Source organism: Anabas testudineus, chromosome 16, assembly GCF_900324465.2.
Source record: "Anabas testudineus chromosome 16, fAnaTes1.2, whole genome shotgun sequence".
Taxonomy (NCBI): Eukaryota; Metazoa; Chordata; class Actinopteri; order Anabantiformes; family Anabantidae; genus Anabas; species Anabas testudineus.
In genome coordinates this window covers 12,763,616-12,784,867 of record NC_046625.1, presented here as the reverse complement: position 1 = coordinate 12,784,867, position 21,252 = coordinate 12,763,616, and the positions used below count along the sequence as shown (strand labels likewise).

The following is a 21,252-nucleotide window of genomic DNA, read 5'->3' as shown; positions in this document are numbered from 1 at the left end:
ATCAGGTTATGTGATTTAATAGGTAAAGTTTTCACGCCTGTGTAGCAATGCAAAAATGATTTAGTATCATAGCGGGTACAGAAGTGCTCTGGAGAAGTAATGTTGCCTATTGCCAGGGATTTAGTACTTTCACATCCGCCAAAGAGCCTCGTGGGACAGACTAGGCAATATAACCGATCTGCCCTGGTAATGAATGAATAACTGAATATCATGAAACACAGTGTGCGACATAAAGAAGATGTACGACTCTATATACAGTGACAAGGATGTGACATGAAAGATCAGAATTTCTTTTTTGTCATTATTTCAGGGACATTATATTTGTTATAACGTTTAACTTAGATGAAGATCAGATCATATTTTATGACAAATGAATGAAGGAAACCATGAAATTCAAAAGGTTCACATACTATTTGTTGCCACTGTAGATGCACAGAAGATTTATACCTCTTGCAGTAGAACCCACTGTGGGTTGATCAGTGACAGCCCTCTCCGTGAGAAGAGTGGAAACAACAAAAGGCACCCCCTGCAGTAGTAGAGATCTAATATTGGCACCCGAAGCAGCTGGCAGGCTGTCTCCTGTAATTTTAGCGCACACTGATGCAGAGGAAAGATTTAATGGGCATTGGTCGGCGTACCCTCTTCTGAGGGCGTAAAGGAGACAGAGCAGAGTGAGCAGAGAGGGAGGGGAGCGCAGGGAGAGGACAGTGAGAAGAGAGGGAGAGAAAGGCAGCGTATGAGGACTGCTGTGGCTCAGAAATAAAGTCAGGCAACTCTCTGGAGCAGCATGACTCTTATAACACTTGGACTCTATCTGCCATTGTGGTTTTGTTATGGCCTGGCTCAGTCCTCTTCTCTGGACGGCTTTATTTCATTTCCAGCAGGTAAGAATTTTCTGAACCTGGGCCTGAGCTTTGTGTGAGTGCGCGTGTGCGTGCGTGTGTGTGTGTAGTCTGTAGTGTGTAGTGTATTGTACATACAGTAGTATGCATGCACAGATGCAAAGGGAGTTGGGTTGGAGAAGCATGGACACTAAATGTCTAGTTTTGGGATTCACATTGAGCTCATTATGTCTGTGCACATGTTTTCATTTTCTTGTCAACCATGAGGTCGACTGGAAATGCCTCTATAAATAGCGAGACCAGCTCCAGTCCTTCAGAGAGACACAGCCTCTTCGTATCCGTGTCCAGCTCTAGAAAGTCGGCTGAACGAGTGTCATGACTTGATCGTCTGCACCTGTTTCCCTGTTGCTTATGCATCTCCAGCGTATTCTTGACATGTTGATTGTAACTGGATGTACTGGATATTTGTTGTATCACATTTTATGTACTTTACCTCGGTTGCTCAGCCATGTCCTTATGTCACTTACGTATTGATCTGGTCCTTCTGAAGAAGAAGTCAGGATTCACATTGAGTTTGTACTGTTACAGTAGTTAGGAGAACAAAGTAAACATGACCTGTGGTAACTGTCTTGTTCTAATTTTGACACCTGCTGTCACTGCATGTGTGACTGACTGCATGCACACCTTGCACAGCTCTCAGATCCCAGGAGCAGCAGAGGAGATTCAACCCATGCTGTTTACTGAGTCCACCTCCACCCCCACTGTTTCCTCCACCCCCTTCACTTTGGCGCCGCCACGCTCATGTGAGTCGCAGTCATGTGACTTTCTCTTGTGGAATATCTTGACTGTTGATATGTCCTTGGGTGACATCCAAACTGCCACACTGTTACTGTGTTTTGACTCCTGTGTGAAACCATTAAACGCTCAGATGACGAAACGTGTTTGTGGGATTAAAAGACTTCGCTGTGGGTTTTAAGATGTTATGGTGTCGCTAAGATGAAGATCAGACATGAAATTCTTTGACAAACTTTGTAAAGACAGTGAAACACAGTCACTCTCATGAACTGCTATTATGAAAATGTCAACGAAATAGAACATTTTATTAATATTTTCATTTTACAGAATGAAGATATGTTGCAAAATGGTGCTGAATCAGGGCCAGCCAATGAGGAAAAGGGTTCTACCTGTTTCCAAGGCCCCCCTGGACCTGCTGGCCCCCCTGGACCTCAGGTATAATCCTGACTCTTTCTAAACATTTTGAAGCACTGTTCATGATCAGTAGACTGGTGCTGTGGGTTTACAGTTCATACACACCTCACACACTCCGACTCGAAGAGGATTCACTGTCCGTATGGTCAAACCAAACTGTCTCTGTATCGTGTTTAGGGTCTGCATGGATTTAAGAATTAGTACTTCAGGATCATACCTACTGCCCGGATCTCCTCTCCAACCTGAGAGTTCCTGCAAAGCAGGAGATGGGGATTTCTCTGGCCCATGCAACACAGCAGCCCATTAACACTCCACATTTAGCTGTGACACGAATAGCCTTTTTCCACTGCCTGCCAGTGTGCCACACATCATTCTCAGAACCTGTCCGAAGCGCTGTCTGCCTGGAAAGGAATACTGTGTTGCGTAAATTCCAACATAAGCATGTGCCCATGTGTTGGTACACTCAGGTGATAAAAACTATAAAGACATTTTGGGTTGTAAACCCACCCTCCTCCGCTGTTTTGCCAAAGGACTGTTAAGTCTGCGTTGGGTTTGTGCATCTTAGGCTGTTACAACACCAGCTTGACTGCAGCAGTATTTCAGTATATCAAAAGAAACCTACAAGGCACTTGCTAAATCAATAAAGGCCACTCAGCCTTTAGCTAATTGAAAATGCAGCTGTGGGCTTCCAGAAGCAAACGTGAGATGTTGCAGACAGTGTAACTAATTCAGATGTCCATGTCTGTGATCCATGAGTGCATGCAGCGTATGTATTGTTTTTGTGATTTTGACTATATGTATTTTTTTTCAGGGTCCACATGGATTACCTGGAATTGGAGGGTCTAAGGGAGAGAAGGCATGTTTTCCCCATGTTTTAGTTTAATCTAATTTATGGCTCGTTACACATTTATACAAGCTACTCATTATTTTTGAGCTAAGTGAATTAAATGACTTCTTGTCCTTGTCCCCTCCTCCACATCCTGTTGTCAGGGAGAAATCGGACGACCCGGGCAAAAGGTGAGAATCTCCGTGAATCACTTCGTACTCTAGACTAAATGGATTTACTAAAAAAAAAAACACACACAATGCTGCGCCTCCATTTGCCCACTAGCTATAACTCAAAGCAGTGCCAGTGCCGGGTTGTGTACATCAAGAAACTGCGAGCGAGTACAACCTTGACAGGAGACGGGACAGACACAATGACAGGATGCAAGAGATGCGAGGGATACAGAGCTGCTGAGATGGGCTGTTTTGATGGCAGAGGGCGTTAACATGCTGTTGGTCTCCTGTCAGTGAAGGGAAGCACATTGCTCTCCCTCTAAGACATCCACCGTCATGCCTCCCTGTCAGATAGCCCTCCCCCTCTATTAGAAAGGCTGAGCCCACGTAGCCTTATTGAAAGCTAATGACACAGTGTTTGATCAGCGTAAGCAAAAGAGGAGAGACCTCCTAAATGATCAGTCGCTGTGGTTAGGCAGTAAAAACGGCCCAGTGGGAGAGCTTCACTGGCGGGTGGCCTGACTGAGCAGCTTTGCAGCACTGCGATGCAATTTAGCTTAGTGCTTGAGCCAGGTCATAAATCATTTTATTTCCCACAAGCACAGGCTCCTGTTCTATATACAGCCCATCATTTAATTAAAGAGAGCAAAGTGACAGGGCTCGTTAAAGTCATTCTGCCCCTACATGTGCAGCAGTGTTTGATAAATACTGTAGCAAGCAGGCTGTCAGCTCATGCAGCAAAATACTGCACTTACATTTCTTTTTTTTTTTTACCCTCAGTATAAACAGACATTATAGGCTCCCTGGTTTCAGCCGTGGCAACAATTGTTTTGTTAGTCTGTTATGGTAAGTCTGTTAACTTGTTCTGTGTCTCAGGTCATAGGTTAAAATTGATTTCTCCTGTTAGGGTCGAACAGGTCCTCCTGGGCTTCCTGGGAAGCAGGGACCAGCTGGATGGCCTGGACCAAGTGGGCCCAAAGTGAGTAAGTCAGACCTTGTAATGTAGAAGATACGATGACAGGGCATGAGGCCACTAAGTGCCAGTATGAGGTAGTGGAGATGGGTACTGTTATGTGTTTTTGTGCTCTGTCCTGTTTGGACAATGAAATATTCTGTCAACTTAAGTAACACACAATGGTTTTAATGTAGGAGCCGGATTGAAATAGACAAACTAAACTCTGAATTTCAAGCCTGGATTCTAAATTTGATCATTGCTTTTCTTCTTTCTTCTTCTTCATATTATTTCTATACAAATAAAACCAGTAAATGAGCATGAATGCAGAAGCTGTTTGTAGGTAGCAAAAGTAAAGTGGTTCAGCTAAAAGGATCACTGGATCATGCAAAAGCTTTTTTCTTATTATTTATTATGATGTTTCCTTTATATCAGGGTGAGAAAGGAGACCCGGGGCTGATGGGTTTGCCTGGAGCTAGAGGACCAATTGGGCCGAGGGTATGATCAATATATGTATGAACTACACACATGAGCTCCTTCTGCATATTTTTTAGATTCATCATGGGTACTATGCATTTTTATCTTTGATTCTAGGGTTTACCTGGGTATAAAGGGGAAAAGGTATGTGACCTGATATCTACCATACACTTCACACACACACTGAATTTTATTAAATGCATTTTCTTTTTAATTTAAAGTAACTCATACTGTGTATCATGCTCCATCAGGGATCTCGAGGTGATCGTGGTGAAACTGGATTGAAAGGCGACAAGGTAGGAAGAGTGTACAAGCAGTGTTACTGCAAATATTAAAGTAGTGGCCATGTGTACTTTACTGTAAATCCAGTGTGCAGATATGTATGATATCATGTTTTTCTGTTCTTAAAGGGTGGAATGGGTTTTCCAGGAATGCTTGGACAGAAAGTGAGTAACATAATCAGAAAACATTAGTTGTTGTTGTTTTTTTTAAATCCAGATTGACAGTTATTAAATCGATTACCAGAGTGTATGAATTTGTTGTACAGGGCGAAATGGGTCCAAAAGGAGAGCCTGGGATATCAGGAAACAGAGGACCCACCGGCCGACCAGGGAAACGAGGAAAGCAGGTAAGGTGTGTGTGGGCATGTGACATTAGTATTAATGTATTCATTTATTGAGTGTGCAAACTTTGTTTTTCTAAAATATTATTTAAATTAAGCTTTAAATTTAACCTATGACGTTATTTTGGTTTTGCTTTAGGGAGTGAAAGGTGACTCAGGCAATGTTGGTCCTATGGGACCAGCAGGCCCACAGGGACCTCAAGGTCACCCTGGTCCTCCTGGTTCTCCTGCAACAGGTTAGAACTTCATTTTTATATTTTCCTCAGGAGGTGAATTTACATTAATTTAGATTTCAGTTTGTGTCTGGTTCTTCTTGTATTTTGTTTGTTGAGAGTGTGGAAGAAAACCTCCTAGTCAGCAAAAGGAAGCACACTCTAGACCAGAGTAAGAGGTAGCACCGGTAGTCTTATTTAGCACCAGAGAAATGTAATCTCCTGAGGTAAAACAAGATGCTGTTGACATGACATCATGTGGCTGAAATGGATTCACAGATGGCGAGCCTCCCTGCAGTTCTACAAATATTATGTCACCACATAATTAAAGTGACATTTGTTATCTTTATCAGGCTTATGTGTGAAGAAATTGATTGCGTTCGTCTCTTGATAGATGAATCAATGATACTGTGCGCACTGTCACACGCTATTTTCAAAGCTTTTGGTGTGTACGTCACCCACTGTAGAGAATACTCTCAATAACTTAGGTCTGCAGTATTTTACTGCCTCACACTAAACGATAACCTGCGCTTACTACGTCTTCTGTGAATATCACTCTTCTCTTTGCTTATATTTAGGTCTTTACATGGTTGGAGCAAAGGGTGCACGTGGTCCCCCAGGGCCTCCTGGAAAGTGTAGCTGTAGCTCTCTCAGTAGTTCTCCATTTGATGAACATCCTCCCAGAGGAAACTATCCCAAAGTACCAGCGGTGAGGAATTAATCATCTTTTTACCGTCATAGTTATATGTAGTATAATATATGTAATTAATTTATGAGGCCATGTATGACACCATTACAATTTATATACTACTGTATGTTAGTGTGTGTCTTTAAAATTAGTGATACCATGCAACTAGATGTTACTTTTGCTTGTGAATTGACAGAAGCCCTCAGGTTTTTAATAACCTTTGAATTAATTATTTAAAGACAAAAAGTATTAAAAGATAATATTTCTGGCTGCAAAGTAACATTTTGATGCTCAATAACCTAAAACCTTGCTCCCACAGAACTTAACCCTATAATAAAAGATTATTTTAAAATATATTTAAAATATTAAATATTGAAAACATGACAGTACATGTCCTGTCGTTCAGATATTCGTTGTGAGCAATGAGGAAGAACTGGAGCGCCTTCACACGGATAATGCTCTTGCATTCCGTAAAGACCAGAGATCTCTCTATTTCAAAGATATTGATGGCTGGTTGCCAATCCAGGTATGATTGCATGCAGCAATCATGCACATTTGGTCTGTGTCATGTTTTTCCCCCTTTTTTCATGTTGTTTAAACTCTGTAAAAGACCTTTCCATTCCAGATGACGCCGTTCCAGTCCATGGAGAATGCGCCTGATGATGAAGGTTATTGTGGTGATGGTATAGTGCAGATTGCCAACGAGGAGGAGTGTGATGACAGAAACAGAGTGGTCACTGACGCCTGTGTCAGTAAGTCATCTGTTCGTGCTTGCTGCTTTGCAATACCTCTTTAGTTGTATTTTGCTGTGCGCATAAAACATGACCCATCTTTCCCTGCTCTCTTTCTCTTTTTACAGAGTGTAAACATGCCTACTGTGGAGACGGATACCGCCATGAGGGAGCTGAGGAGTGTGATGGAAAAGACTTTGGATACCAGACCTGTAACTCATATCTTCCGGGGTAAGCACGACACACAGCTCCAAGTCTCAGCTTCATAAAGTGTTTTGATGAAATGTAAAACTGACTTAAGGGTACTTCTCTTGTCATTTGCAGGTCCTATGGTCACCTCAAGTGCACGCCATACTGCGTTATTGACTCCACAAACTGCAAGTACTTCACTTGAGGAGGAAGCGGGACAGTGCAACAGGATCCTCTGCGTGTGGTTTGCTTGACACATTGCAGGAATATTTTCATGCAAAAAAAAAGAACAATAATATTCCAAGCAGGAGTCTTTGGAGGAAGAGGAAGCCAAAGATTCTGTGTTGAAAGAACATAGATATATATATATATATATAAATAAATATAACTCCTTTGTATTGCTGCTGAGATGCCACGTAGCTCCTTGGAGTTATAGACTCGGTCAGTGGAGGGAAACAACTTCACCCACCCACATAGGAAATGCACAGGACAACTGCACTCTGTCTTAACAAGCAGGACTTACAGCTGGCCTTCTTACCACACCCCGTTGGACTGGAATCAGTCTCTGGACGCAACAACTGTGTGACAACGATGCAAAGACTTAATATAGTGCCAGAGATGTTGCACAGGAGCAGTAGCCGGGTCTGAGACGCATTAATCTTGACCCAGTTACTGTTGAGAAACAGCTGCGGTAGGACAGCCAGAGCCATGTCCCAGGTATTCTACTGCAGTGTGAGTGACAGTGCACAGCATTTGCATGAGGCTGGGACTACGGAGACCATGACAGCAGCTGTCACTGTCTAAGCATGTAACCTATTCATTTATTATTGCCACAACAAGGTTTGTACTGTAAACTCTCGGTATCACATCAACAATTTGAGTAATAAGGTGAAACTAGGCACATATTAAGATCTCATGTGTGATTAAGGGCGGAGATACAAGTGGATGTAGGGCAGGAATTATGCACTTGGACTATTTTGATGAGACTGTTAGGCCACATTTGAAGTATCACAGCTCCTGGGAACCTTCAGCAGCTGTCTTGACCTCTTGCTTGTGGTTGTACTGTACTTGACAGGGACATATAGAGTCTGGACTAGGTTTCATAGATTCAGATTTTTCTCAGGAACCAAAAGGCCATGTAGTTTATGCAGCTATAACCGGCACCCTCCACTAGTCTCTTTGTAAATTAAATGGCAGTGACTGTACCCTGAGGCACACAGGTAACTCAAAGGAAAACTTTAAATGACGGATAATGTGTTTGATCAAGTTCCTTCCCTGTGCGTCACTGAGAAATGAAATATACTGTTTGCAAAGGCTTGAAACTGTTATGTTCTTAATTTTCTCACTGCACAGGAAAGGCTGGAATAGTCTGTCGCTGCTAAAAGGGAGAGGAATTTCAATTCCCATCTGTTCTATGGTCATTACTGTATTTACTCTAATACCTCTTTATCCAGTCTTTCTGTCTTACAGTATGTACATCAACAATGAAACTCAACAGTAAACTTAACAGTGTAGATAGAGTCTGCTGTGTGCTGGGCACCTATGATGAAAAAAAACTTTATAAGCTGATAATTTACATAAGCTACTGTATAAGTCGCAGTGCCAAGGGAGAACCTCTCAGCCACACATAGATGTAGTCAGGTCAAGTGATTCTTCTGTAAAAGCAACTGAACGATTAAGACTGTTATTTCATTGTGTCCGCATGCCTATGATACTGTGCTCATGAGTGTGAAGAGCTTCCACTTTGTCAGATGTTGTTTTGTAAATCATTGCATTCATCAGCATAGCAGGTGTCTTAAGAAAAGTCAAAGGTCAGTGTAGCTAAGTACATGTATGTGTGACACACCCTATATGATAGTGATGAATTGTGCCATGCACAAAGCTAAAACGTTTTGGAAACTGTGTTGAATGTCGTGCCTGTGGCCTGTGCTGCTGTGTTATACCTTGTACTGTGTATGCACAACAATACTGAAACATAGCATGCATGTGGTAACGATCGTTACCTGTATCTATACTGTGTACTGTAAGGCTTTATGAAATATATTATTCACTGTGACTGGGATAGTCAAAGTTCATTTTGTTTTATTGTTCTGATATGATTTGTAAAGTAGTTGTGGACAATTTTCAAAAGAACTGAAAATAAAATGGGAATTTAGGTAATTCACTCTGTCTCCCACATGCTTGCTTTAAACTTTGGTCAGGGGTTTGTCAGCAGCTTTAATTCCTTTCTGATCTGATCCGAGCAAACAGTGACAGTGATAGAGATGCTATTGATTTCAAAGCTGAGCTCTCGTGGTAAAAAAAAGCTGATATCTATCAAGAGGGGAAAAGATGCTGTCAGCAGCTCCTGGAAAAGTGCTGTGTTAGACTAAACAGGCCACAGTGAACTCTTGCTGCTGTTTCAGACATAGAAATTAATTCTGAGCGATTTATTCTGTCTTGATAAAGCCCTTCTGAGCTGGAGATGAGGCACAGTGATTAGAGGTTGGGGACGGGCAACCAGCCAGTAGTGCAGCAGAGATGTTTGAGGCTGGATGTGACCATATAACTCTCTTAGCATCCCGTATTTCTTGTCTAAATTACATCAGGACAATTTGTCTGCTGAGATGTCCAAGTAAAAGCTTACCTTGGTGTATTTATCCCATCATGTGCATTCCCTTGACCAGGCCAATCAGATTTGTACCACTGATGTCTCAGTACAGCACTAAATGTCACTGGGGATGCAGTGGGCAATGTGATTGTATGGACTCTGTAATGAAAAGACCTGCTGTGCACACAGAAGACTCTCCCAAGTAAAGTTGCAATTTCAACCTCAAGCGCTTTTCTTACGGATTATGGAGTTATAACATATACAATTCTTTATTTTATCAATTAAATTTGCCAATACTACATTCATGTTGGTCTAGCATAACATTGAGGAACTAAAACTGCACTTAAATAACCCTTCTATTTTATTTTGGCACAGGTTTAGTGTAGCATTACAGCTATAGCATAAGGAGTGATGCAAATGAGGCCACAGGGACAGGAAGCAGGCAGGAACCAGCTGTTGGACCAAGTCAAGTGAAAATCTCTGACCCCAAAAGGAGGAATTTACTGGCATGCGGTGTGCAATGGTCCTGGCAGAGGACACATTCAAAACCCACAGAGAAATGTATATAAAGCTGAAACTGTTGTTTAGACTAACACCTTATAAACTACTGCTTACTCTTCAATTTGGTTAGTTAACAAGAATGTATTAGTGACAGATCATGTCCTAATAAACAAATAAAGGACACACTAAGACAATTTAATTATTTATTAATTAAAAATCATGTGGCATCTTATATACATTCATAGAAAAAAAACTGTTAGCATATTTAAGAATTAACAGATATACTGAAAAGGGAAAATGGTAGACTGATCTATCCACCTGCTGCAAATTACTTATACAATAGTGTTTACAGTTTGCATCCCTGAAAACACAAAAGAAAAGTCAGAATAAAGTAAAAAATACTATGTGGCATGTCTTCAAAAAGCCCTATGAGGATGTTCCTGATTTGTTCAAATGGCTCAGTGAATCTACAGCCAAATTCTACCCTGGCCTGGAGGTATCTTAATGCCATTTTTTGTTAAAATCGACATCAATAAGTCATAAGTACGGCTGTTAACAACACTCATGTACATGTAGAACAGTGCATGGATGAGAAATCTGTAAAGCAGGTTTGCTGAAAATTACTATTCCTTATTAATACAAAGATGAAGAAGATTAATTTATGTATTTAGCTTTCACAATCTATCCCCTTTAGGATATCCATTTATTTATTCCAAAGTCTTGGCTTATATTAAGTTCACCATTGGCACCTATGTTTCTTAACACATAGAAACATGCAACCAATAAACATGCTCTATGGATACAAATGTCCATACATAAAAAGACATTAATGTGAACCTTATAACTTAAAACATAATAAATAGACATTGTGAAAATGCATAATAGCGTAGGCTTGTGCAGAGGATGTCCATGTAAATATTCAGCAGTTATCAGTACTTTATAAGCTACTCTGTTTTACCTCATTCCCGTTTGTTGTGGTACTGTAGGCAGCAGAGGCTAAAGCCATTCACATGACAGCTCCTTTTTGGTCCCATGAAAGGTCTCTGAAGCAATAGCTCCTAAAATTTCAGCGATGTAAAACAAAACAATCTCTATCTTGTCAAAATGCAAGTTTTACATTAACATCTCAGGGAAAGCAATAAAATCAATTATGGCCACAATTTCCACTAAACTTCAGTCAGTGCGAGAAAAAACACCTTAATTAGCTAATATGCTAAAATGTAGCCCAGTATGTAATTCCATCACATACATAAGGCATGTATTGGACTTTTGTTACAATCAGATATTGTTTGTCAAAATAGTGCTTTGTGATTTCAGGAATCCAAGGGAATAAGGCAATCATGATTAAAAATTTCTGTGCATTGTGATCAGTTCAAGGAGAATCACTGATTATTTTTCTGGGAATTTTCTAGAGCCAAATACCAGGAAGTTATGTACCTCCAAATATGTATAGTACATAAAAACCCACAATACAGAGACAAACTGTACACCAGAAACAACTTTCACCATGAGTCATTATGGTTGGAGTCTGCATAATAGGGACTGATACCTTGACACAGTCAATGATGATCTGAACAAGACCAGGAAACAACACTTCATGATACCTTGTCTTACTCATAAATTCTTGCATTGATCCTTGGTGCCTCCTAAATACAGACATTAATGCCTTCTTCAAACCTAGACTGTCTAGTGTCTTAGAGTTTAAAAACCACTAGAAAAACCTCACACTGACACAGGACATGCTCACATTATTTTGTACATAAGATACACTTGGCATCTGGCACCTTCCTTCGGCAGTTAGCCACGGCTCAGCTTCTGCAGTCAGGTTCTGTCCTTCCTGGAACTCTAATCAGCTCTTTGTTCAAGTTTTACACCACCTCATCAGATTCCAGGTTGTATTCCTCATACAGGGCATCTAGGATGGCCAGTTGTTTCTCCATGGCGGGAAGGTACATGTCCAGGTCCCTGTGCATGCCCCTGGTGAAGCCGGTCTTCAACTCATCACCTTCTCTTGACACTAAGGCAGCAGTGAAACTTTGATAAGATGGGGCAGCTCTCAGGGCCAACTGAGGGGGAAAAAGTCCAATTTAAAAAGACAAAAAAAAAAAAAAACAAGACAAGATGCCAGCAGGGACAAAAACATCAAACACTTACGTGAGGAAACAATTGAGTATGTGATGTAATACTTACAGCGAATACTCCTCGCACAACCCATCCGTGGTACTGTCGAAGAGTCTTTCCATAAGCATTATCTGGGTGAAGAAGGGATTGATCATGAGGAAACATGACAGTGAAAGAGCACTAAATGACGTGTTTGAGCATGTCCAACCTTACTCACTTAGTGCTCCTTGGATGTCTTTTTCTCCGTTATTGACCTCTGACAGAAACTCCTTAAGGAACTTCAGGCCTCGTCTGAGCCACAGCAGAGCCTCGGTGGCTGAGTTGCGCACCTGAGCAACATCTGCCCGGACTTCATGCAACACAATGGACTGTAGTGTGGGGAAGCTGTCTGGTTCTGACATTAGCTTCTGGTGAATTTTCTACAGGGACAAAGAAAAAGTTGATGTAGTGACACAAATGTAAATAAATTTTGAACATCTAAAAGCATATCAACAAAGCAAGAATAATAGGATTAATAATATGACAGGAAGTCTTGTCTCTCTGATGATGACAATCAGTAATTATTTATAAAAATTAACTTACCTTGATATTTCCAACAAAATCCATTTTAACTGGTGCAAACACTGTGGACCCGAGTTTGTCTGAGAAGAGACAATCTTTGATCATTTCTTTGTTGCTTTGTAAGTACAGATTCAGATTTATCTGTGAATAAACTGCTCCAACAGATGTCAGGGTTTCTTGTTTGATTTACTTCTTATGTTGTGCTGGTGTACTGTGAGCTTTTCGATGGATGTGAGCAAATATTCTATAGGTTATTAATTATAAGGACATAAAATAATATTAAAATTAATTTTGTTTTGTTTAAAATTTCTTTAAACACTCACACCTCACTTTGAACATGTTCAGCACTGGGGTAAATGTTTCTATAAACAACATTTTGCACTAAGGGGCAGGTTTACCTGCAAGTCTCTCATAACACATCATTTCTGATGACCAATTTGAGGGTGTAATCCACACTCTTAACCTAAATACTGGGCCATATCTGATAAAGCTCTAAAAAGTGATGACACAAAGACTTTACAATACATCCACCAGCAGACAAAATCTGCCAAATCTGACGAGCAAGCACTTGGAAAGTCCTGCACTTCTTTATATGGTAACTGTGTGACCAACTTTATGTGTAGTACACAGACGAAGACACACACAGCCACAAGAACATGTATGAGTAAATCAATCATTAAACTGTGGTATACCAATAGGAATAAATAAATCAACTGAAGCACATACAGATGCAAAAGGAAATGATGAAAGACATTGAAGAAAAGGAATGATAATTAATGCAAAACACAATGTGATACCTTCATTAATTACAATGCTAATGACAGAGAATGCCCAAGACATAGTGGGAAAGAAGTGTTAATATTTCTTTTTAAAGTTGTTAAAAGTGAAATGACTTTGAAACACAGTGGCAGGTTAATATAAAGACAGACTGAAAGTGACTGGCCTACCTAATACAGGCACTATTGCATAGCATGAGTCCAAAAACTCTTGTGTAGGGATACCATTGTCGTCGTCCAGTCTTATATCACTAAATCTAAAAAAGTAGAACAGATTCAAACAGGAGAATATATTAGAGGTAAGTATGCCATTTCAATTTTTATTCGATCAAATCAAACAGAAAAAGAATGGTTTACAAACATCAAAGCCAAACCAGAGATAGATTTCACACACTTTCATGCAATTCCAGGTCTGACAATACCAGCTACTACTGCAACTTAGCATAGCTGTTTTTGTCAATGTTATGTCTAAAACATTGACAATACAATTCATTTTAAAAAACTAACTTCAATCCATTATTTTAAAGCTGATCTTATAGCTGAATACTTCAATATGATAACATTTACCTCAAACTCTAACATTACAGAAATGATAATTCAGACTATTCACTGTTCAGTTAAACCCATCAAGGACTAAAAAAGAGAAAATAATAAACAGAATGAAATGTTAACAAAAACTTTACAAACCCAAAAATCAGACGAGGCCCTCTCTGTGTCATGTGATCAAGAGAGAACATACTAACATAAAACAGTTATCGTGAGATCATGGTACAGTTCAAATTTTCCAAACCTGTTATTATTTAATCTATGTAGCACAGTAATACAATAAATAAATTTTCACAAGCTAAAAAAACTGCAATTTAGTCAAAGGATGCAGCACAAGTGCAGTGTATCAAAGACCAAAATACTACTTAAGCTTAAATTGGTTTATCCTAATACTGTAATAATAAAATATCACAGACCATCAGACAGCAACTCCATACAGTAATAGGCCTTAAAGGATGTGACCTTCCAGAGTAGCATGTTCATACCTGTGACTCATTGTGCTGAAGAAGGTGTCCACCTGCTCTGTGTCTCCAGGCTCTGTTGAATCTCTGCCCTCCTCTTGAGCCTTGTCTTGGTCTGGAACATCTTCCTGCTGGTGCTGAGGACAGACAGCATTCACTTCCTTATTGTTGTTGTCATGCTCTTGACTGTGGTCCAATTTGTGCTTCTGCTCCTGTTTTATTTCATCTTGATCATCAGTTCCATTTTCCTCATCCTGCTCTGGTGGTTCATCATAGTGTTCAATGTCAGAAGTATTTTGGATAATGTGTCGAGTGTGATCAATTCGCTCCTTGTGGATTGAGCTGTTGCCGTTGGCGTCAGTGTCTGTAACAAACAATAGCCAAATACTGTTTAGTCAAAGCATTTATCATATCAAAAAAGGCTCAAAGCCCAGTTTTCATCTGACAGGGTACAATTTCCACATGAATGCAAACCTCACACTAATATTTCATTTAATCTTTTAGTGCAATTATATAAGAAACTTCAAGAGTGGCTTCACACTAAGTTTTGTATGCCACATTAATTATTGCTGCACTGCCCTCTGTGGGCACAATGGTACCAGTACGACACCCATCATCACAGTTGGGTGTGGTAAGGTGTGACTGGTTTCAGTTGGACCACGCCTAGTTAAGCATTGTGCTTTTTGAAATGCTGCACTATACAGGGTAAGGACAGAAGAAACTGAGATGGCAGCACCAGCAGTTTCATCATGGAAGTAGTTTAGAATGACAGTTTTCTATTACCTTCTCTTTGTTGTGTAGGTTTTCTTTTTTATTATCATTTTAATTATAATATATAATAACTATTAAAGGTTTAGCAAAATGTTCTTTGACAGTTCCATATCCCCAAAAAGTCTGTTAATTTGTTTTCCAAGATGTTTGTAATGGTGTGAACTGGCACTATCACTAAAATTTCATCAAACCTGTGAGCTAAAGTCATATACTGTAAGACATATAGAAGTCTCCTTTCTGTCTTGTATTACTTTTAAATGTTAATTCTGGCTACCCTAAATTTTAAATACTTCATCAATGCATTTTAAAAAAAATAAGATACGTGTTTTGTGCTTTAAATAATGTATCTTCATATTTATAGCAAGATGGTACATGTATTATAGATAAGCCACATCAAGAAATTGTAAAATACTGCTCTTCACTGGCAGCAGTTTCCCCTGTGTAAAGGCTTCACTAAAGAAAAAGCAATAACGTAACTGGGCATTCATCACTGTCTGCTCACTGAAAGGCAATAATCTATCCACATCAGTTTATATAATGAACACACAACAAACAGATCCCCTTACTACTCTGTTTTCTTCTCTTCATGGAACACGGTAATGGTTTTTAGTTCACAGAACTCTGCAGCATGTAAAATTAGTGGTTCAGGAGTCGGGACACCTGACTTGCCTGATCGGGAAGGATGGTGTTCTGGTCTTTCTAGTTCATCTGGTCTCTCTGTCCCAGAGTCAAGGCTCTGGTTGTCGTGTGCAATTGCTTCTGAGATTTCACCCAAATCTCTCCATCTGGAATAAATTTAGGAACATGGTGGTTTCAAACATGGGAATTAAACTCTTCTGGGCATTTCTAATTAGTGATTATGTTTAGTCATAGAGATCAGCAACATAAATAACCAAAAACACCAAGAGGATAGTGAAATAAAACATGAATATGTATTTAATTTGCTGAATTATACTTAATTTAACTTTATAATAACATTAATTTGGCAACACCAATGTAACATGTATAATAATAAAACATAATGACATAATACCAAAACAAGCAACCTACTTTTCTCCAAGGTTCTGATTTAAATGATTTACAGGTTTAACCTGGTGGAGGAAAAAAGACATAAGGAGATTACACATATACTTGGGAATGATCACAGACTAAATAGTCACAGGCTTGGTGATAGAAATGTACCTTCTGGGGTTTGATGGCGGCTACTGGAGGAGATCCTGGTGGACTCTGTGTTGCCATATCTGCACTGAAAGTTCGATTTGCTATCTGCATGCATTCCTCTAGTGTTTTAAGGAACGTGGTGCATGTAGACTTCACCATGTTTCCACTGTCTGTGCCTGTCTGAATAAATTTCACACAACATACACATTAATTAACACTTCCACATCTCCAACCACTTCTGGAGAGATAAGAAGTCTGCTCTATAAATGGCAATAATTTAAAATTGTATTTGTGGTTGCATATGCTGCCTAACTGGTCTAGTTTATTACTTTTCTAGTTGCAATTGGGCTACCTTCTACTGCTGTTTTACACCAACAACATCTCTTATTCCATCACCTTATCAAAACCTTAATCTTACCTCTGCTGCATCTCCTAGCTCATCATTCTCCTTGATCTTGTTTACTTGTTGGAGAAGAAGGTCACAGTACAATCTGAGTTCTGACATCTTAGTTCTCAGTGCCTCTGTGTTCTCCTGGAGCTCTGTAACAATAACAGCAAATTAGTAAAAATGTGGGCAAGGCAAATGTAATATTTTACAGCAACCTCTAGCTGTGCAAGTACAATCTGTACTATGTCAGATTTAATTGTTATGGCACCCGATTACCTTTTTCTCTTTTTGTTCGATTATCTGTCAGGCAAGCTTTGGCTGTTCCCAGTGCCACCAGCCATTTCTGCCTCTCTGCTGCATTGATGGCTCTGAGGTAAAAGTACTGCTCTCCAGGTATGGTCAGGTCAACTCGAGTAGAGTCTGAGGAATGAACTAATGAAACACAGACAAGAGGATATCCTTGTCAGGACTACACACCAAAAACCTGTAGAAATATACTTTTACACTTACATATGATAAAGTGAGCCATACCAACCTTGGATTTCACAAACTGAAATTTTAATGCTCCCCTTGCAACCTTTCCAGGCATCCTCCTGGGAGTCATAGTAAGACAACGTTCCTCCATCAAGCACAAACCAGCGAGGTTGCCAACCTGAAAGATGCGTTTGAAAATGGATATCACTGCTGTGACCTTGTTGTTTAAGTAATGAGTATGCGGTATTATCAATTATTTATGCAACATATTATCGCAATATTGTTCGTTTTCCAATACGGAAATATAGCAAATGCCAGTGTAACGCAACTAGCCTCATAAACTTGTAAAGAGTTAGCTAACTTTAATCTTTAGGTTATGTTAGCAACACCTAACGTTAATCAGTTGTCAAGTCAGATTAAAATACCAGAAGGTGAGAACCAACTAAATTAGCTAGCGGTAAAGCTAATGGGTTAACAATTCGTATATAGGAGTGACTTTTAATTCATTTAACAGCTAATTTACACGAAGTCAAACAGAAGCTAGTTAAAGTGGTACATAGCTAAAAACTAGCGGTAGCTAACGTTAGCTTATCCGCTGCCTGTTAATATCACAAACTCATAAGTGCGCTGTGACGTTGTCATGCTAGCTAGCTGCCTTAATACGAGCACTAAATCTGAGACCCCACAAACAAAACGTGCGATTAACTTACCACTTATGTAATTGGTCCATTTATACAGTATTCCTTCCATTGTTTAATTTATGTCTTTTCGCCGTTCATTACTTGTTTATCATAATAAGATGCGATGCACAGCTGACTGCAGCGACTCCATCGGGCCCCGAGTGTGGTTTGTGGAGTAACGTCCTCGACTTTACATTCCGCTACGTAGAGAAAAGTGCGTAAACTTTTTCATGAATGGAGCTCTAAGCGATCACGAGAGACGCTAACTCCGTTCCGCCCACTTACGTCAAAGGGATTTAAGTATGGTGGGTGTGGTTTGTGGCAATTGGCATAAGGAAGAACCAATAAAATGAGACAACATAGACATAGGGCGGTGCCTTGGGGTCAAATTGTCCAATAGTAGAGAAGGAAGGCTGAACAGCTGAACAACAAATGCGTTCATTGCTGAAGCTGGATGCCACGTAGTTGGCATTCATTCTGTTTTAGTTACTTTATTTTAGGGAATGCTTTCGTTTAGGTTTTTATAAATCTTTGTGCAAAGGAGCTGTTTTCTATCAAAATGATCCTTTTTTCAATATGTATGATATTGCCCTCACTGTTTGTGATCACTACTGGGAGGAAACTTCCCGAGCCAGAGGTGAAAATTGAAGTTCTCCATAAACCCTTCATGTGTAACCGCAAATCAAAATATGGAGACATGCTTCTTGTTCATTACGATGGATTTTTGGAGAGTAATGGCGCCATGTTTCATTCCAGGTAACTTATGTCTACACCCTCTAAAATGCTGCATGCATGTCTGTGCAACTTACTCCTTGAGCAGGGAATCACACAGAATGTATTTGCTTGGTATTACTTTATTGTTATCATGTATGACAGCTGGACTACACTGTACTACACCAGTATGTATCATTATAGTTAGATGGTAACTATTGGACCATTATTGTACATGCTTGTAATATTAGCTCTGTGTATACTGGACTTCTGTATCTCAGCGAAAACTGTGATGGCTCTCTGTGACTCTTGGCAGCCGCAAAGAAGGAGATAAAAATCCGGTGTGGTTCACTCTTGGGACTCAAGAGGTGCTTAAGGGTTGGGATAAAGGTCTACAGAACATGTGTACTGGAGAGCGCAGGAAGCTGACCATCCCTCCATCACTGGCATACGGCAAGGAAGGAAAAGGTAAAGTAACACAGAGTACTTCGGTAGGTTTACATAAGTTGTCCTTTTTTCTGTGACCAATCTGTGTTTCTTGTACATGTCTTTATTTACAGGCAAAATCCCTCCAAGTAGCACCCTCATTTTTGAAATTGAGCTCATGGATATTCAGAATGGTCCCAGATCGCATGAGTCTTTCCGACAGATGGATCTCAACGATGACTGGAAACTCTCCAGAGAAGAGGTGTCATTTTTATTGTAACTTTTGAAGCAACACTTTTTGTGTCTTGTGTTACTGAAGGTATATTTTAGTATTATTTCTGCAAGTCACTAGTTCTCTCTATATGTCCTACAGGTGAAAGAGTACCTAAAGAAGGAATTTGAGAAACATGGATACTCGCCTAATGACACACATCATGAAGTTATGGTAGATGACATCTTCAAAAATGAGGATGAAGATAAGGATGGTTTTATATCTTCAAGGGAATTCATCTACCAACACGATGAGCTCTAAAAGACTGTTTGTGTCATGATTTCCCCCCAAAATAGTGACATGAACTGAGGAGTCGTGAATTCGTTACTGGGCTGTTTTACATTTACCTCTTTCAATGACTTGTTTTTTACACTGCAATTGAACTTTAATATATACAGTATTAGTTTCCATTTTACATGCACTGATGATGTCAGCACAGAGATGTTTATGCTACAGCATAAAATTCGTACAATTGATTTCATGAAATAAAAGATTTAAATAAAGAAGAGAAGAGAATGTGTAAAAACTACTTATGGTTATGGTTTAAGCACTGGGGTGATGTGATGCTAGCTTTATTCTGTGCATGACTTCATTAGTCACAAGAGGGCACTGTTGTCCTTTACTTTTGTACCATACTTACAGATTTTAATCCCTGAAAACAATCAGTGGCTCCAGTTTGATTATACCAGAACATTTATCAACATGGGAATGCAGCCATATGTACAACTATTTTTTATCAAGAGTAAATCTTTGCAAAGAGCAGTAGTTTCAGTTGTTTGCAATGCTCCACAATATTTTCTAGTTCTTCTTTCATAGCCTTCACCCACCTTCATATTCCTTTACTTGCATTCAAAATATATATCTTCCCACAAAGAAACTCTGAAATTCCTCAAAGGCTTCTACCTGATATTTAAGCTGTTTGGGAACCATCTATAAAGAGAAGGGGGGTTCTTCATCTGGGATCATTCATTATTCTTGCCATATAGAACTAATAGTTCTGTTAAATTACACTCATTGTACTGTATGTCAAAAACATCATGTACGACCACAAAGCCAACCACCCATCTGTTTTCCATTAACTTACTCCAGACAGGCTCAATGGCTCAATGGTTGCAAAATTTGTTCTCAGACTTGTAACTTTTAATCAAAAAAGAAAAGAAAATCCTGGTATTACAGCAGTAGACATAAAACTGCAGTGTGCTATAGATGTTGTGTTGTTCTCAGCATCAAAACTGTACAAGTGAAAGCTTTGTAGGATTGAATGAATCTAGTTTTATAGGCTGACACAGCAGTGACATTCTCAGTAAGCAACAACACATTTCAAGAGTGACTACCACTAAAGTAACAAGTCAGTGTGTGAATTAGGTCTCCTTTTATCAAGACAGCCACTATTTTTCTCAGCACTGTGGTTCATGAGATATATGGCAAAATGCCATCCTGCTGACCACAAGTACAGGTAAAACGGTAGGTCTGGGAATGTTATATAGCTGGACAGACACTGAATAAGGGATAAGGCATTTTGGGCAAAGTATCCAGCAAGGTTACGGCAATAGCTGACACAAGATTTAAAAAAAGATTATTAACGACATACCTGTGATTCACTGTGCTTCAGGCCTTAACCAGTCATCACTAACAAAGAACTGGGTCTGATCTTCACAGTGAACTGCTTTTACAGCCATCACTGTGTGGTAAGGTCATGTTGAATTTCTAAAAAGCCTGAAGACAATTGAGAAACTGCAATAGGTCCCGATATTCTTAACTAAAACTTTACATCCTATAATAAATCATCATTTGATAATCAACATTTTTAATTGCAGCCGTAACAAAAATATATGATAAATTGTAGAGAGGATTCTTATCTAATCATGTCAAATTGTGAAGTTAAATCTTAAG

The 21,252-nt window shown here is 39.6% G+C and overlaps 3 protein-coding genes across 4 annotated transcripts; 2 read left to right on the top strand and 1 right to left on the bottom strand.

The window, feature by feature from the left end:
* The first annotated feature begins 726 nt into the window (after window positions 1-726).
* Window positions 727-9,066, top strand: colq (collagen-like tail subunit (single strand of homotrimer) of asymmetric acetylcholinesterase). Of its 2 annotated transcripts, none has more exons than XM_026370226.1 (17): window positions 727-884; window positions 1,536-1,645; window positions 1,965-2,072; window positions 2,863-2,907; window positions 3,042-3,068; window positions 3,958-4,029; window positions 4,438-4,500; window positions 4,597-4,623; window positions 4,731-4,775; window positions 4,890-4,925; window positions 5,027-5,107; window positions 5,241-5,337; window positions 5,892-6,022; window positions 6,408-6,527; window positions 6,627-6,753; window positions 6,861-6,963; window positions 7,057-9,066. In XM_026370226.1, the coding sequence occupies exons 1-17, from the start codon at window positions 788-790 to the stop codon at window positions 7,124-7,126; spliced, it is 1,359 nt and encodes a 452-aa protein (XP_026226011.1). In that variant the 5' UTR covers window positions 727-787; the 3' UTR covers window positions 7,127-9,066. The 2 variants fall into 2 exon arrangements, with proteins under 2 accessions (XP_026226011.1, XP_026226010.1); XM_026370225.1 differs by having other exon boundaries at window positions 6,612-6,753.
* A 1,983-nt stretch (window positions 9,067-11,049) lies between these two features.
* On the bottom strand, window positions 11,050-18,137 carry plekha8 (pleckstrin homology domain containing, family A (phosphoinositide binding specific) member 8). The gene is made up of 13 exons (XM_026372462.1): window positions 17,982-18,137; window positions 17,333-17,449; window positions 17,074-17,229; window positions 16,828-16,949; window positions 16,431-16,589; window positions 16,299-16,339; window positions 15,918-16,033; window positions 14,502-14,841; window positions 13,642-13,727; window positions 12,716-12,774; window positions 12,351-12,552; window positions 12,203-12,264; window positions 11,050-12,078 (listed from the first exon to the last, which is right to left on the bottom strand). The coding sequence occupies exons 1-13, from the start codon at window positions 18,019-18,021 to the stop codon at window positions 11,881-11,883; spliced, it is 1,698 nt and encodes a 565-aa protein (XP_026228247.1). The 5' UTR covers window positions 18,022-18,137; the 3' UTR covers window positions 11,050-11,880.
* A 267-nt stretch (window positions 18,138-18,404) lies between these two features.
* Window positions 18,405-19,902, top strand: fkbp14 (FKBP prolyl isomerase 14). The gene is made up of 4 exons (XM_026372463.1): window positions 18,405-18,707; window positions 18,979-19,130; window positions 19,223-19,350; window positions 19,462-19,902. The coding sequence occupies exons 1-4, from the start codon at window positions 18,511-18,513 to the stop codon at window positions 19,618-19,620; spliced, it is 636 nt and encodes a 211-aa protein (XP_026228248.1). The 5' UTR covers window positions 18,405-18,510; the 3' UTR covers window positions 19,621-19,902.
* The last annotated feature ends 1,350 nt before the right edge of the window (window positions 19,903-21,252 follow it).